Source organism: Macrobrachium nipponense, chromosome 11 (assembly GCF_015104395.2).
Source record: "Macrobrachium nipponense isolate FS-2020 chromosome 11, ASM1510439v2, whole genome shotgun sequence".
Lineage (NCBI taxonomy): Eukaryota > Metazoa > Arthropoda > Malacostraca > Decapoda > Palaemonidae > Macrobrachium > Macrobrachium nipponense.
Window position 1 is genome coordinate 56,774,372 of NC_061087.1, and position 17,500 is coordinate 56,791,871.

Genomic DNA, 17,500 nt, shown 5'->3' on the forward strand with positions numbered 1-17,500 from the left:
ATGTATATTTATATACAAATATATATATATATTTATATTTAAATATTTAAATTATAATATACTTTCCAAATTAACAAAAATTAATATAATATATAGATATATTATATATATATATACTATACATTACATATATATATATATATATATATATATATATAATATATATATATATATATATTATTATATATATATATTCCTATCTGTATGTGTACCGCGAATGCCATATATATGCTTTTTTACTAGATGAAGGGACAGAATAGGCTATCAATTGTTTTATACTAAAAACAGTTAATAGCCACTGCACAGGGAAACGTATCCTAGACATACAAAAGTGAAATGTCAAGTGTGACTTTTAATTAAGAGATTTGTTCATAGGGTTGTCTTATCAGCAAGCTTCTTGTAATATCTGACACACATGGTTTCTCTCTCTCTCTCTTCTCTCTCCATATATGTATGCATATATATATATATATTATATATATATATATATATATATATATATATATATATATATATATGTGTGTGGTGTGTGTGTGTGTGTGTGTGTGTGTGTGCGTGTGTGTGTCTGTGTGTCTGTGTTTATTTATACTAAAAGCTTAAAACTCAGTAGCATGGGTAAACGGGTGCCAGTTTTTCTTAAGGTTCGTGGAGGCTTGGAGCTTCCTCTGAGGACAGTGGCACTTGGAGAAAAATAAGGCTGGACACAAATGACGACCGCACGAAGGCAGGCTGAATCTGTGACGTCTATGAGAAGAGGGAGAGACGAGAAAGGACCAAGAGGAAGAGGCCAACCAACCATTCTTCTTCTGCTCTCCTTCGTCATCAGTCCTCGGTCCTTCCTTGCGGAGCTGCTGTGCCACAGGAAGAGAGCGAGAGCATCCGAGAGCAGGACGAGCGAGAAGAAGAAAAGGCGTTTCTCTGATGCTTGGTTTCACTTAACTCAAATTGGCTTTTGGTTAGTGAAGGGCGGCACCTCTCTACAGCGACTCCGTCATCCCACACGTGTTTGTATCAGCAATTAACGCCCGCTCTTGGTGTTAGTCAGGCCAAGTGCTTGTTCAAATATGCATAATGAAAGGCCACAGGACGGATCCAACAAGTGACTACCATTATTTAATACGTACTCCCGTCATAGAAGCAAGCTACCCCCTTATTTTCACGTCCAAACCGCGGTCCTGGCATTTCTGCAGTTGTAAAGAAGCTGCTGGTGTAAGAAGCGACCGGTAGATGGCAGTGGACCGGGTGGGTGGGCGTGGTAGGCGGAGCTGTTGATTCGGTGGGTGGGGCGTTGAGAAAGCCGGGTGGCCAGGTGGCCCCAATTGGCACTCGCCATCCAGGGCGGGAGGGAGGCCAGCGACGCACTGATAGCACGGGGGCGGGGCTTATGATAGAGGCACCGCCCATGTGGGTTCCATCAGCTTGCTGAGTGATAACTTGTACGAGATCAGTATAAGTTGAGTACTTGGTCTGTCGTGAGGTAGTTGTTTGGCCCTAAGTATGGTGATTGTTTGGTCTACCTGGTAATCAGACCTGTAACCACTGTAATCACGGCACAGTGGACTATCATTAGAGTGACCTCTCCAGTCATATTGTGACCCCCTTGTGACCTAATCTTACGATTGGTGATTTGCTTGACCCTCTCCCGCATCAATGATGCTGACCGATCTCAATATTGCCAATCGGGCGGACATTTACACTTCGGAGAAAGGAGGCCTCGTAAGTATGACAGAACGCATCATAGATGTTCTTTAAGGTAACACTTTTTCCAACGCATGACGAAGCTCAGCCGCCGATGATTTATGTCGTCGTGTCCGTGGAGACAGACGCCTCGGTATGGCCGCTGTCTGTGTTCTCTCGAACGTTAGTTAATAGGGCCGCCCTCAACTATTTCTATTTTGGTTTTTTCTTGTCATTTTCTTTGCTGAAGTCCCCTTGGCGCCCGTTCGTTCTTTATACATTTCGTCGAGTGATTCGTGTGGCTGCGGACAGCGGCAGCAGAAACCCAGAGCTCCACCTGGGGTCAGTCTTCCCCCTTCAATATGAAGGGATTTCCCCCTCCCCTTTTCCAGCCTTCGCCACCCACCCCACCACAAGCTTAAGAGGAGACGGAGGTGGTGATAGGAAAAGAGGGGGAATATGCTGCCGCCCAAATAACTACCTTGGCACCCAAATTGCAATTAGAGTTACGGAGGAGGAGGGAATTTCAAATGGTCCGAGCGAGGGTGTGGGCGCTTAGTTGTTCGGCGGATGGACGAGTGCGACTAAGGTGTGCTTCCTTTCCACTGCTTGTCATCCTTATCGCATTTTGCCGTTGCCGTCGCCGTAACCGCTGGCAATTCATTCCTTTTGCTTGACAGTCAAATGCGCGATTCTCTTGCCATACCCGCGTCTCCGGAGAACTTCCTTTATTGTAGACCGCAAGTTTTCCGATTTCTCTCTCGGGCGCCTCGCATCCCTCCCTGTCTAAGATCTTGAACTGTACCTACCGCGCCCATCTATTCATTTGTACCAACGCTCTCGCCAAACCTCCGAAGAGTGTTTTGTCACTGCGGAAGGCCGTCGAAATTCCCAGGTCCGTCGTGTGAGATGGAGAAGAGGAGCAGAGACAGAAGCAGCGGGTCTTAATCCGAGCGCAATGACGTAGCGGCAGCCGACGTGAACTTGTGGTAGCGGCAATCGCCGTCTCCAATCAACGGCGGCGTTCTATCGTCGGCGTTGAGTTGAAGTTGCTAGCGGGCGGCGGCGGGCGTTTCTGGTGAGAGTGATAGGAAGAGGGGATAGGAGGAGGAGGAGGAGGAGGAGGAGAGGTGGAGAAGGAATGACGATGGTGGAGGAGGTGGAGGTGGAGGCAGTGGTGGTGGTGGTGGTGGAGGGCAGCAGCAGTTGTTGCGTGTGCAGGCTGCAGATGATCCTGCCTTCGATGGCGTTGGCCCTTGCTCAGTGTCACAGTCGCCTTGTGGTGGTGATATAGGTCGTTGTGGTTGGTGGTGGTGTGTGTGTGTGTGTGTGTGTGTGGTATATAGAGAGAGAGAGAGAGAGAGAGAGAGAGAGAGAGAGAGAGAGAGAAAGAACGAGAGGTGGCGATGAAGTTAAGACTCATGATGTGGTGTGGGGCGCGCGCCTACGCCAGCAGCTGACACGAGTATAGATAGCAGTGCCACTCTCGACCACACAAAATCTTCTGTCTCCTTCTCTCTCGTGGGCCTTACTCACTGAGCAAAGAGATCATCGAGGCACGCGGCCTCCCTCCCGATATCCTGCTGGCCACGTCCTCCGTCACAAGAGGACTTGAGTCTGTATCTTCTCTCGTCTGCTTAAGCGACTCATGGGCGGCGGAACCTATTACCTGGATTTTCTCAACTGATTTTGAAAGATTAAACCATTCAAACTTTATTCCATGCTCAGAAAAAGTTTCCTTTGGAATGAAGAAATTTGAGTTTCACAATACAGATATTTTCTTTTCGTGCAAAAGAATTCACGGTGAGGATGTATGATATTCATGCGAATTCAAATGAGAAAAGCGAATGATGTTCAAAAGAAATGCAGTGTATAGTGAACTAAAATAATATCATGATGATGAATTTAATATGAAATGGGTTGCTTGTAAATGCAAACAATTCCAATATATTGGCAGGATCTTCGTTGTGAATTGTGTTTGTTTGCACCGGAATTGCTCCCCAGGACAGAATTATTGTCAAATCCACCCAGAGCGCGGTGGGGATTTCGATAGGACACCGCATCCCAACTCATACAACTCCATACAACAAGCCGTTTGTGGCCTTTCTCAAGCACCTTGCCAGTGATATACTTCGTGATATTTTCTACTTCACATTATTTGCATCTCAGGATGGACAGAAAGTCCCTGGTAGGTTTTGGACCTTTTCAGCTTTTACTTTGTTTTTTTTTTTTTTCTTTCATTTTTGACGCCCCCTTTGTGACATTTTAATATTAGTTGTAGAATGTTTCTCTTTTCACTTTCTTTTTACGATTTTTCTTATGGTATTTCTCTCAAACAAAAATTTTATGATTTATGGGATATGATAAGAATAAGTGCACTTTTTAGGTATTATGCATTAACGCTCACATGCTGACTTGTCTAGATTGAATGGGGTTTTCACAGAAACGCTGGAATCACAAGAGTCCGATGGAGTTATGAAAACTCCAGTTATTTCTTACCCGAAACTGAGTGACATTCAAAACTTTATTCATAATTTTTTTTTTATTTATGTTTAAAGCGCAAGTCGTTTTTTTAATTCATAAAATGATCACTATTTTTACTCCTGTCCCGAAATACCTTTTACTTTTTTTCTCTTTTAGTGTTTTTGAGACTTTACTATGAATACGAAAATATCCCGACAAAGGAACGAGCGCACTTAGCGATTCATCCCTGTACTTCGGCGCAACCAGACTGACGAAGAAAGATCATTGTTGAAAATATGACGTTCCTTCAGCCATCGGAATGGCGTGTGCGTGTTTTCTTTTTGCGTCTTGTCTGACAAGATCGTTCAAATGACGACGGCGAGTGAGCGTCGTGGGTTGACGGACGGACGGATCCGGTGAAGGAGCGGAACACCGCTTTGCCGCCAGCGGGTTCCTCGATTCATTTGCGATGTCTGGAGATAATGAAGAGATACCTGGAAATGGCTCAGGGAATCAGCGTGTTAAACAGAACTATATGAATTTTCGAACTGAGGTTTATTTATTTACAATGATTCTCTATCATCAAAACTCGCGTTCATTCGACATTTTTGATAAGGTGCTGATGTGATGTAGTATTACACTGTTTTCTCAAACTTGACTCCTCTCACTCGGCAGCTGAGGAGGAGTCGAGACACAACTCGGGAAAGCTCTTGCCACACGACGGATGTCGTTGTCATGAGAGAATGAACGTAAATACTGACGGAGTGATTGACATTCATACTTCATTATTTTTGTATTATGCTCGAAGACATTCTTCCTCGTGGGTTAATTTATCGGCTATTGATTTTATACATTAATAATGATATGCTTTTGAAAAGGCGTTGTTATGACTAGGCTGCTCGTTTCTTCTTATTGACAGAGTTAGTTTATTTGGAGTCATATCCATCTTCTTCAGTGATAACGAGTGTCGGTGTTTCAAAGTGGTTCTAGCTAATACGCTATTAAGACCTTTTTCTAGTTTGTAATTTCGTAAGTTACGATTCATTCCTGAAAAACTGTAACTTTTGTAAATAGCCAATTTCGTGTTCATAACGTAATATATTTGCTTTCAAATTAAACCAAATTGCTATCCGGAAGCTGATTATATTGCAACCACACAACAATTCATTTTCGTTTTCAGGAATGATTAAATGGCTCTTGAAATGGAACAACACCAACAATAACATCAACAACAGCAATAATAATAATAATAATAATTACGGCGCTGGCATGTAAGACTACTGTCAAACGGAAATGGCCTAAGATGTATTTGCTCATGTTAGTATTGCGTAGTGGAGTTAGCAACAAAGCTACGCGGATTTTAATCATGAAGATATGAATTACCTTCGGCACTTTCCTCTGTTTTAGAAGAGTACAAATAGGATTCCTCGTCCATCACCGGCAGGCGCATTTGAGGATAATCATAACCGCAACATCTATGTAGCGCAGACTGCTACACTACCGTTGCTGAGGCTAAATGGCCCAGCGTTACGCTAATGATTGATCCCGAGTGTTCCCCTGATGATGATGATCACCAGATGGCTCGAAATCAACATCAGTTCTTCACAATGATCCCAACTCGGACTAATGTGTTCTGCGCGTAGCACTTGAAAAAAAAAAAAAAAAAGAGACGTTATCAGATATGAGTGCTATGCGTTTGATGATCTTTTAAGCGACCAGAGTCCAGAAAGGCGATGTTTTTCTCATCTGGAAATATCAGCGTCTGTCCAAGATGTGGTCGGTCGGCAGTCGTCCTGTTCGACGAAGGCCTCCAAACCCAGAACTTTTGCTGCTCCTTCTTACTTGGTCCTATCGATTTACATATCAGAAATATGGACATTTTCTTCTTTCTCGCTTTCTTCACCAAAAGTTGGCATCATCAGCATTATTATTATTATTATTATTATTATTATTATTATTATTATTATTATTATTATTATTATTATTATTATTATTATTATTATTATTATTTTATTATTATTCTTATTTTGAAATAAATTTGGTTAAACATTACTATTTCTTGAAGAAGTAAATAAAATGAGACCAAATTCATATGAAGCGATTTTTAACAATGATTGAGGCAGCAGCTAATTACAGAAAATACGTGAAATAGGTTCCGTTATAGTGTGAGTCACTTGTGGTGACGTCCATTTCAACCTACATAAGGACATTGAGATCAGAATTAGAATCCCAGTGACAATCCTGAATCGCCGATTCCGTCCGGTAAGCAGAATGCAAATAGAAGCCATTTTCTGTTGAACAGTGATCGTCATTTTGAGGATTAGAAAGATTGACGATGTCATTCATTGTCATTCTAAAGTAACTGATTATGTGAATGAGTTATATTCGTGACGCGAGCCATTACTCTGTTATGACGTTATTGTGGGCGCAAATTATTTCGAGTTTCACCTTTAGGAATTCTTGCACCAATTCTTTCCTAGTCAACGGAATATGGTCGTCAAATCGTGCGTGCAAGACCAGCTGCATGGGGATGCAAAACCAGCTGCATTGGGGAAAGCGCTAAACTGGGATGCCGGTGGAGCATAGCGTCGCGATGGGCCAACCCAATTCCCAGACGGAAGGTCCCGTGCTCGTTCGGTATAAAAGACTTAAAATTATACGCTAAGCCAAATCTGTTCTCTTGTACCAATTAAATGATATAAGCGTTATCTAACTGCGCATTTTTCGAATTTTTCCGCTATCTTCCTTTTCGATATTATCAACCGCAATTCCATTTGTTATAAAAGAATCGTGGAGGCTGCGGTGTTCAAACTCCGGTTTATTCCTCTCTTTTCTATTGTTCGTTTTCGTAGGCAAAAGGTTTTTAAGAGTAGAAAACAGAAAGGGAACTTGCTACAATGACATACTCATATGCTGACTACTTATTCTTGTTGGGTTGTTGTCTTATAGGACTTATTTGTGTTGTTAGCAGCGCAAAGTCCGAAACGTTGCTTTCAGTTGCCTCCCTTTTTATTTTGGACATTATATCGAAGGAAGACTTTGAAGTGCTCTATTCATACTTCAATGACGAGTATGAATACTAAGATGTAGGTATAGGGTTGAAACGAACCAGCATCATCGCTTCTCCTCGTATCAAGTCAGTTTTACGAAATAGCACCGCAATTTATATCGGAAAATAAGATATGCTTTGATAAGCCTATTGGGAAATTGCCCATTAGGATTAGTTTTAAATTATCACTTGTACTATATGAATAATCTTAAGTTCCTGATTGGAAGGTATGTTTTTATTATTATTATTATTATTATTATTATTATTATTATTATTATTATTATTATTATTATTATTATTATTATTGTTGTTGTTGTACTGCAAATTCGGCGCAAAGTAAGGCTGCTATTGTTGTTTCGAAATTTTGATTTTACTCAAATAAATAAATATGAAACAATTTGAATGGACCTGCTTTGGTGCTTTCAATGTTACTGAATCCCTGCTTTGCTAAGACCTTGTCATTCAGCTGAGCGTCGTAAACAAGAGTTATATCAACTTCAATATCAAAAGAAGAATCAGTTTAATGTAGCACGTGTTAACGAATGTCATACTAAGTGGTTACAGGTACTGTGCTTGGATTCTTTGTGAAACTGATGTTTTTACTGAAGAAAGTTTCCATTGAAATACAGTATTTAGCGATTCTATGAGCAAAGAAAAGAAATAAGAAAAAGAAAACAGGACTTTGAAAATGAGATTTTTGATAATGATCTACAGATGTCAAAATTCCAAAAAAAATTTCATGATTCGCTTAAGTCAAAGTAATATGAGACTCTTCCCACTTGTCAAACAGTCAGTTGCGATTGATCCTTACTTGTGTCCACATTTCTTCAAAATGTTTAGTACGAGAAACGTAATTTGGAAAATAAATCTAGTGTAGGCCGTCTGGCCTTTCGATAAAACGAGCGACTTTCCTAGTTTTCATTTCAGCCTAAAGCATGGCAAGTCAAATGAGTCCTTTATGCAGTGATAAGTGTTAGAGCTCAGTTGTTGTGGTGGCTCTTTGATGCACATATTATATCTTAGCAATTTTTGCAAAGTCCGGAAAAAACCAAGGATCGTGAAGTACCGGCATTATTTATCTTTCCCTTCAGAGATGATGATCTCGGCGACTTCATGCGTGTCTGTTATGGAGGAGTGGAGAAAAAGACCGGAGACTGAAAACTGCCGATGGCATTTCCGTAATAACTGAAAATATATTACTCTTTCACGAACCAGCTAAGCATTTCTGAATGTCCTGGTGACTGACTAATGCGAGCGAAACTTTACAAATATTAATCTCAGTTTGCAATTTATTTTTGACCGGGTGTGTGTCCATTGATTAAACTGAGGCCAACAATTCCAGTGTAGTTGATGGGAAACCATTAATTGAACATTTATTTCCTTGGCAAAGTATGCACAAATAAAGTTTGCTTAGATTTAGAAACCTGTATGGCATGATTTAGAGATGATGTGGCCTTATTAACCTTTTTGGTTTCTAACCAAATACGCACGGGGAAACAAAAATGATACGCATTTTAAGATTTGTTGAGAATACTCGGTAAGTCCCAGATATCATTTTGACTTAACACAATTTTTAGTTATGATACGACACGCAGAGGATTATTTTTATTCTTTGACGTTCAGACAGAATTAAGGATAACAGAGTGCTTCATCTTAGACAAATAGAGAATAATAATAATAATAATAATAGTAATAATAATAATAATAATAATAATAATATTGATTATAATAATAATAATTCCTTGATCATAGTAAATTAGATAAATACTCTCGAGATTGGCAATCCCCTCGTAGCATCACAGAAAATCGGAAACCGTTTCCATTTTAATGGAAAGAGATATTAATCCCCATAAGCAAGCCACACAACAGCATTATGCTTTATAGCATATGGCTTACAACCGCCGGCAATAAGAGACTTGGATCACGAACCCCACCAGGCAGGCAAATCGGATTTAGATGATCGCCAACTTATGTCGCGCCTCCAAATTTCCTTCATCGGAAGGGAAAGCCATCCCGCGCTCCCTGGAGGAGGATTTATTTGTAGTCAATAATTTCATCTCTACCCCAAGTTCTTTTTTCCTTCATTTAGAATAGGATGATTCAGCGGCCCATGGCTGGAGTCTGTGCACGTATTCGTGTGGCCTCGTTTACCAAATGTCTGAGGTTTTCTTTTCTTTATCTTTGCCATTGATGTAGTTCTATGAATGTAGTAAACACGCTTCAGACGGTCACCGTTGCCCGTGCTACTTTTACGGCGCTCACTTTTCGGACTTCTTTTATTTTTATCCAGTGATAAATTATTCACACGGAAAAGAGAGAGAGAGAGAAAGGAATTCCATCATATGTGACGAATAGATTAGCGCCACGCATATCGTCACCAAAATCGATACTCGCATTTTGTTCAAGAGGATCTCCATTTTCGTTTGTTCTGTATTCCTATCGTCCATTCCAAGGGGCCGGCGTGTTTGCATCGCATTGCCTTAATAAAGGTACCACTTGCAACTTTTTGTAATGTCATCAGCAACCCCCCCAAAAAAAATATAATAATAATAATAATAATAATAATAATAATAATAATAATAATAATAATAATAATAATAATAATAATAATAATAATACCTGGTTAGAAATTGTTAAACTGAAAAATCCTGTTCCGATTTTCTGAATATATTGAAATGTTTATTGTTTAAACATTTTCCCCGTGTTTCGGTCAAGGCATAGTGTTTTTAATAATAATAATAATAATAATAATAATAATAATAATAATAATATTGGAATTATACATCATGATGATGAGGAACAAAGTAACATTTTCAGGCAAGCGGAACACCTAACCCGTGATAGTTAGACTATAAGTTTTAAGCAAATAATATCAACATAAATTGCAATAATGATAAAAATTATATAGCTGCTGTCACGTGTGATAAGTGGAGAAATTAATTTTAATATCTCATATCCTGTTTCCCATAACTATTTATTTCCTCGTGAACGAGTTTTATGTTTACAAGTAAGCAAGTCAGGCAGGGAATGAGTTCCAAATAAAAGTCCTATCGGACCACACGCTTTCGGCGGCGATCGACGGACGGTAGAACTAAATGACTTCCAAATCTTGTCCAGATGAGGCGACAGAACATCTGATTGTCTGAGAGACGAGTCCTCATTCATTAGGCTTAATTAACAGTCAGTATTCAGTGCGAACAGTCCGGCCTTTCCATTGTTGATTTTATGATTTGTGAAAGATGATGAGTTCATTTTGGGATCCTTTAATGACTGATTCAGCCCCATGAATCTTTCACCTTTCCGTTTCCTTTGATGCAGCTCGGGCTTCAGAGAGCCTTAGGAAACACCTGCGTCCCTAATGTTGCCGTAGAGAACGACGCCCAGTGGTTGTTCATTTGTTCACGGAGAATGGAGCCTCGCAGGACTCCAGAAGGATGCGATCAATTTACCCTTGTTGAAAATAATCTTCCGAAGGGGAAGTGTGATACAAAATTGCCCCTCTGGGGAAACATATCTCTTTCGTAGACTGCGTTCTCTCGAAGCTAAATATTTCTGAGACCGGGAATCACTATCCGACAAAAAAGCTGTCATCTCTCTCTCTCTCTCTCTCTCCCCCCCCCCCCCTCGGGTCCATCCCCCTCTTTTCCCTTCCCCCCCCCTCCCCCCCCTTCCCTTCTCTCTCTCTCTCTCTCTCTCTCTCTCTCTCTCTCTATGATGGCTTTCTTGCCGTACAACAATCTCATTCCCGTATACAAACTTTAGTATTTCTCAAGGTTAAATATCCTTTTTATCCAGAAGGTTACTTTACTTAAAATTTTCACATTTACCAGGAAGAAACAAATTGAGCAGCATCAACTTTCGCCTCATGTGAGGCTACAATTTCAATAAAAAAAAAAAATTCTTTCGTGTTCATAATGTAACGGAAAATACTTATGATATGTTTATGTAACTCTCTCTCTCTCTCTCTCTCTCTCTCTCTCTCTCTCTCTGTAATCATAAAGGCGTCTGGAGTGCTGTTACCGGCATTGAAGTTGAGCAGCTTATGAAGTGTTGGAAGAAAGGTTCAAAGGGAGTGCTTGCGTGCTTGGGGCAAGATCTGAGAGTGACCGACATCGTTGGCAGCTGAGCACTCGGTGGTAATCGTCGCCATTTTAAGTGACCAATTAATGCGAGAGTCGCCAATAGGAATGTCATCATGACTTAATATTATTGGTAGTAAAAGTAACTGCGATAATTGGTAAAATACCAGAAATTCTTCTGTCCCGAGAATTCAGAGTGTATAGTTTTGAGTCGAACGTATTTTGCCTAATTATGGTGACTATAACTTTCACTCTTGTTTATCTGCCATCAGCCATTCCATAACAATAAATTTTATCTAACCCCTCAGATGCGAACAAAGAGCATATTTCCAAACTCTCTCTCTCTCTCTCTCTCTCTCTCTCTCTCTCTCTCTCTCTCTCTCTCTCTCTTGAGTTTAGTTCAACATCACCTCATTGTATTTTTGAAAAAAAGATAACGACATTGGATAAGTTTACATTTACAATAATGAAGTATGAATGCGTATCGCAGCTAAATGACTAAAGAGATCGGCGTTATTTTTGTGACACCATAAATCTAAAATAGGAAGCAGTCGACTTCGATATTTGCAAAGGAGCGTCGGGCATCGTCCGCCGAAGTCGTCTTACTCTTCGTCCTCGGTAGAGAAAAAACGGCGTCCTTGCAGTTTGGGAAAATGGCCGTGGGAGGGAGTTCTTGATATCAGCTCATGCTCCCTGTGTTTAGACTTAAAGGACGCCATCTATGGTAGACATGAATTTGTCAGAATATTTCATCAATGCCGTGTTTCGCGTGATCGTCGTTAGAACAGAAAAGCCTTCCTTGGCTGTGACTGGAATAGGAATTAAATCCATTCCCCGGATGTCTCTTGGAACATTCCGCATTTAAAAGCTCATCCAAATAGATTGATGGAAATCATTTCTAAGTGTCATCGTTGGGGCATTTGTACGGAATTGGCGTTCTAGCGGCGAAGAAGGGCTTTTTCAATAAGCCGGGCAAATGAAGCACTGGAACGGATGGTAATACAACAAATCTCTCTCTCTCTCTCTCTTCACGACTAAGTATTTATGTGACAGAGGCATAGAGACTTAGAATTTTAAGTTAAAAGCCCAAGAGTTGTTGTTTTTTTATGTTTTTTTCTTTTTCTCCGCAATTCATACGATTAGCCTTTTCTAACCGAAGAAAGGTATAAGGAAATACGGCATTCATTGTAAGGAATGCGCCACATGTATAATATATGCAAACACATGCACACACCCGTACATATTTCTGCATATATGCATTTTTAAATTTTGTTCCACATAGGAAAATGAAAACTGTTATTGGTTAAAAATGCTCAACAGTTTCGCTCTCCAGTGGGCCTCTTCGTAGAGCGTTTATTAAAAGTCTATCCTCTCCAAGATGTCCACTTGAGAACGAAACTGCAGACCACACTTTCACCATTTGCGTTTTTCATTTCCCTATGTGGAAAACAATTAAATGATATATCTGCATGTCTGAGAATATTACCAGCATTATGAGGAATACATACATACATATATATATATATATATATATATATATATATATATATATATATATATATATATATCTATATGTATATATGATATATATATATATATATATATATATATATATATCATATAGTACATATAGTATATATATATATATATATATATATGATATACATATATAGTATATATATATATATATATATATATATATATAATATATATATATATATATATTAATTTATTTATGTGTGTATATAATGAATTTCTCGCCATCCTATCGCTGTTTTAGTTCGAGCATGGCCACTATTTTGAGAGAGAGAGAGAGAGAGAGAGAGAGGGGGGGGGGAGGGAGGAGGGCTGCAGTTTCCAGTTATTTATCATATTCAACATTCAGCTATACATCAATAATGACGAGGGTGTGGGGGGTGATACTCCCAACGGAGTTGATGATATGATGGAAGAGAGAGAGAGAGTTGCTCGCGAAGGACCGATGCATAAGCGGTCTTTCTTAATGTTAATCGCGTTCCTTTTCCTTTGCGGATGCGAGAATAGTAAGAGAAAGAGGGAAGAGAAGAAGACTGGGTGATGTTGGACGATGTGGCCGTTGGTCACTCCACACAGTGAAGGCTGGACAGGACAGGACGCCTTTTGTGCAAATGTCTTGCTCTTGGATGACGACGTCGTCAGCTGTTTCCTTCGAGTGACTTGTTACGCATTGACTTTGTTGCTTTTATATTTGTAATAGGCAGTTTGTTTAATTTTTTATTTTTGGATGTCCATTCATGTTAGTCTTGTTTTGAGGCCTTTCCCACTTCTCAGACCTTGCTGTGAATATTGACAGCCTACTTATCCTTTGCCTTAATATTTATTCTTCTCAATCTGAGTGCTTTCAGACATTTAAGGGTTAAGTATTTCTAAGTGACTACTCAAAATGTATGAATAATATCATGTCGAGGCTAGTCCGTTTGTTTTATCGGTGGTGACGGCAAATATCCGCAGCTGATATCACGGAAGCTTCTATTTGGATTTTCACCGGCTGGTGTGTTGTCAGTGGTAGAGCATCGTAATAACAGAAATTCAGTGGAACTTCTTGTACTTTTTTTTCTAAATACTGTAGTCTCGTGAGGAATATCCAGCTGTGTCATACTATCAGTACTACTTGTTGTATCATTTTGTTAACTAATGTAACAATACATTACATGAACGATAAAACACTCACTGGATAAATAGAAGCAAATGAAAACATAAAAACTTCAGCGGTGAGTCTCCCTTCCACCAATCTCGATTGGCTTCAGTGATAGTATCGGCTATGGCTACCCATCGTAAGTGCCATGAAAACAGACTCTTACTGTGGCCTCAATCAATATGCTGCACCGTTCGCTTCAGATTTAGTTTTGGCAGGTGTCTAAGGGAAGGAAGGAGATCTCTGAAGGACGTCATCATTTTATCTGGATTGCCTTTGGCTTGGTGCGCCTTGCCTTCCTCGGCTGGCTGCCTTGCCACGGGCGGAGAAAGAAGAGAGGAGAGGAGGAGGAGGAGGAGGGAAAAAATCCTGGCGGACGCTATAAAAGTCTATAGTGTAATATAATTAACATTTACCGACTGGAAGGCTTTCTGACCCCCACCATAATTTTTATTAAACTTTTATTAGTCTATTAGTAATATTATTGCTGAACTTTTACGGCTCCACTGGGGAATTTCATGTATATCAAACACCGTAAAATATTTTAATGAGCGACGAGGTGGAGCAGGCGGGATGAAGAGCAGTTTTGGTTCGGAAATAATAAAATGGTCTTACCTTTGTTCCTCGGCGCTTCTGTCGTTGTCTTCTCGTCATATATTTATCTACTTAAAGCAACTCTCCAGTTGAAGTACTAGTATACGGATATTTACCATATCCCATATATATATATATATATATATATATATATATATATATATATTATATATATATATGTGTGTGTGTATATATATAGTATATATATACGTATATATATATATGTGTGTGTGTGTGTGTGTGTGCGTGTGTGTGTATGTATGTGTATGTATGCATAGAGATGCCGGAGGTAACTATACCATATTGTACAACGTTCGTAATTAGGTAGTATTCTCAGGCTGATTATTTCAGTTTGTAGTTAGATCACTCAAACGGGCTTGATTTGTCTGTGAGGCAGAAGAACTGGCAAGAAAAGGCGGAGGACAGACGACGTCCAGACATGCGCAGGGGAGCAACAGTTCCTCAATGAAGTTTTCAAACTCGAACGATCTCCTCCCTGGTTGTATTTGGATATATCAGATGACTAGAAAGGCTATATATTTGAGAAGAGAGGGAATAGGGATTTATGGCTAAATTCTATAAATCTGGACTAAATTCTGTGAAAAAATATGAGTGCACTATTAAGAAGAAACTCATTAAGATCCTTCGATAAAGCAATGCCCGATGCAGTTAGAGAACCATTTTTCGCGACTGTTAATGTACTATACGCGACTAATGAATAAATACATAAAGATATCGAGATACCACAACTGCTAGAATGTATAGGAGACATCCATATATATATATATATCATATAATATTATATATATATATATATATATATATATATATATATATATATATATATATATATATATATATATATATATTATATATATAATATATATATATATATATATTATATATATATATATATATATATATATATATATATATATATATATATATGTGTGTGTGTATGTATGCATATGTATGTATATATTATTTATATATATATATATATATATATATATATATATATATATATATATAAAATGTTGTATAAACTTTCCGTAATGCATATAAATGCCCATGAATTTCCCTGTGGAGAGTAGACATGATTGTCAAATATAATAGACTGATGAATTGTACAAAAAAAGAACAGATAATAATATAGAGTCGATAAAAGTTATGTAAATTGTTCACCAAATGAGAATCTCAGAGTAGCTGGAAATTCCGTGGAATCAGTCCGCCGAGGATCCCCACGATCTTTGGGCAGCTCTGAGAAATGGGCGGAAATCTGAGTGTGATCAAAGCTGAACACTGCAGCAGATGTCCGGTGCAAAGAGAAACATCTCGCGTTACCTCGTTTCATTTGTCCTTGGCAGAAATGAATGATTGGGGCACTGGGGAGGAGGACCTCCCTCGCCAGACAGTCCCGTCGGCCACATCCTTCTTCCAGCAGCTCTCGCGCCTCCTCCGCTCTGATAGATTTCTCGCTGTTTCGGCCAAAATGTCGGAAGACTTTGTTTCCTCATTCTTCCTTATTGTAGCTTCATGAGAAACGCAGAAAAGTTTTTGAAAGTTAGACATTTCCCTTTGCTTATTATTATTTTTATTTTAATATTAGTAAGATTAGGAATAGTATAATGATGTATAATTAGGTATTCAAATACCATTTTCTTAAATCACCGATTCTGAATACTGATATAAATCTTGTGGGCAATATGGAATGCATTCATTATGGAGCCGCAAGAAGTAGAGCTGGGAGGATGCACTCATTGGAGCCGTTATGTTATGATCGAGTCTCACTTCTTCATCAACTTTGTTTTTCCTCCTATCAAGTTTTGATAAGAACAAGGAATTGCGAGCATTATGTCTGGCCTTGTCGGCATTATATAGAAATGATAGGCCTTGATGTGAGTTCAGAAGTTAAACGAATTTTGCATTTCTGCCTCGCGTTCACAGTTTCTGAACGTTTGCTTTCACGTCAATTCGGGCTTCTGTTGCCTGCCTGTTCACGGCCTCAGTCAAGGAACGATTCGATTTCCAATTCACAGTTCTCTTTCATTGGCGCCTCCCATCGGCTGGCGCTTCTTTCTGTTATTAACATACTATTCATTATTTAAGTTTCTCTGTTATCTCCAAATTATTTTCATCTTTACCGTCTTGAATGGGCCTGATCGGAAATGCAGTAAATTGAGTCAAATGGTTTAGTTAGTGTTGCATTGGACACACACACACACATTTATATATATATATATATATATATATATATATATATATATATATGTATGTAGTGTGTGTGTGTATGTATATATATCATTTATTTATAATATATGTATATATATAATATATTTATAATTAAATATATAATATTATTATACTATATATTATATATAGAACAATACATACATTATACATTAATAATTGTATGTGCAATAGCTGCTGTTTATGTGTGTATTGGGAATTACAGTAAGCCCCCTAAATAATAAATGAATAATACAAAATTGTTACAATGAAGAGGGACGGGGGTAAATATCTTGTGGATTCAACTCAATTATTGCGGAACAAATTGGTTCTGAGTTATCGGTGGACAGACTCCATTTCGATCCTTTGTCAGCATGTAAGCAAACCACCCACCCTCTAACGACTCGCTGGCTAAGTTATCCCTTTGAACGTTTCAGGAGAGCTCTCTCACAAGGTTTCATTGCGCAAAGATTAATCAATCCTCTGTCACCAGTTGAACAGGGGATGATGAAAGATAATTTGGAATAATTCAGATTAGTTCTTGATGTAGCTCAGTTCAGTTTTCTCTTATAACTCTTGTCTAGATTGTTCCCAATGTCTGACTTTAATCCAGCTTGTTTAGTGTGACCCTAATCTGGTGAGAGCAAATGTTTTCGCTTATGGCTCTCTCTCTCTCTCTCTCTCTCTCTCTCTCTCTCTCTCTCTCACACCAGATGTCCACTTACAGAATTATTA

General features: G+C 38.9%; 1 protein-coding gene across 3 annotated transcripts in view; it reads left to right on the forward strand.

The window, feature by feature from the left end:
• Positions 1 to 1,431: 1,431 nt before the first annotated feature.
• The window catches only part of LOC135206077 (transcription factor Sp9-like), a 109,428-nt gene continuing 93,359 nt past the window's right edge, over positions 1,432 to 17,500 (forward strand). Inside the window, exon 1 of one of the 3 annotated variants that reach the window (XM_064237280.1) lies at positions 1,432 to 1,716. In XM_064237280.1, coding sequence (XP_064093350.1) covers positions 1,651 to 1,716 — 66 coding nt within the window. In that variant the 5' untranslated portion in view covers positions 1,432 to 1,650. Of the gene's footprint in view, positions 1,717 to 2,869; positions 3,866 to 17,500 lie in introns of those variants that run through there. The other 2 variants (XM_064237300.1, XM_064237289.1) reach the window with 2 other exon arrangements.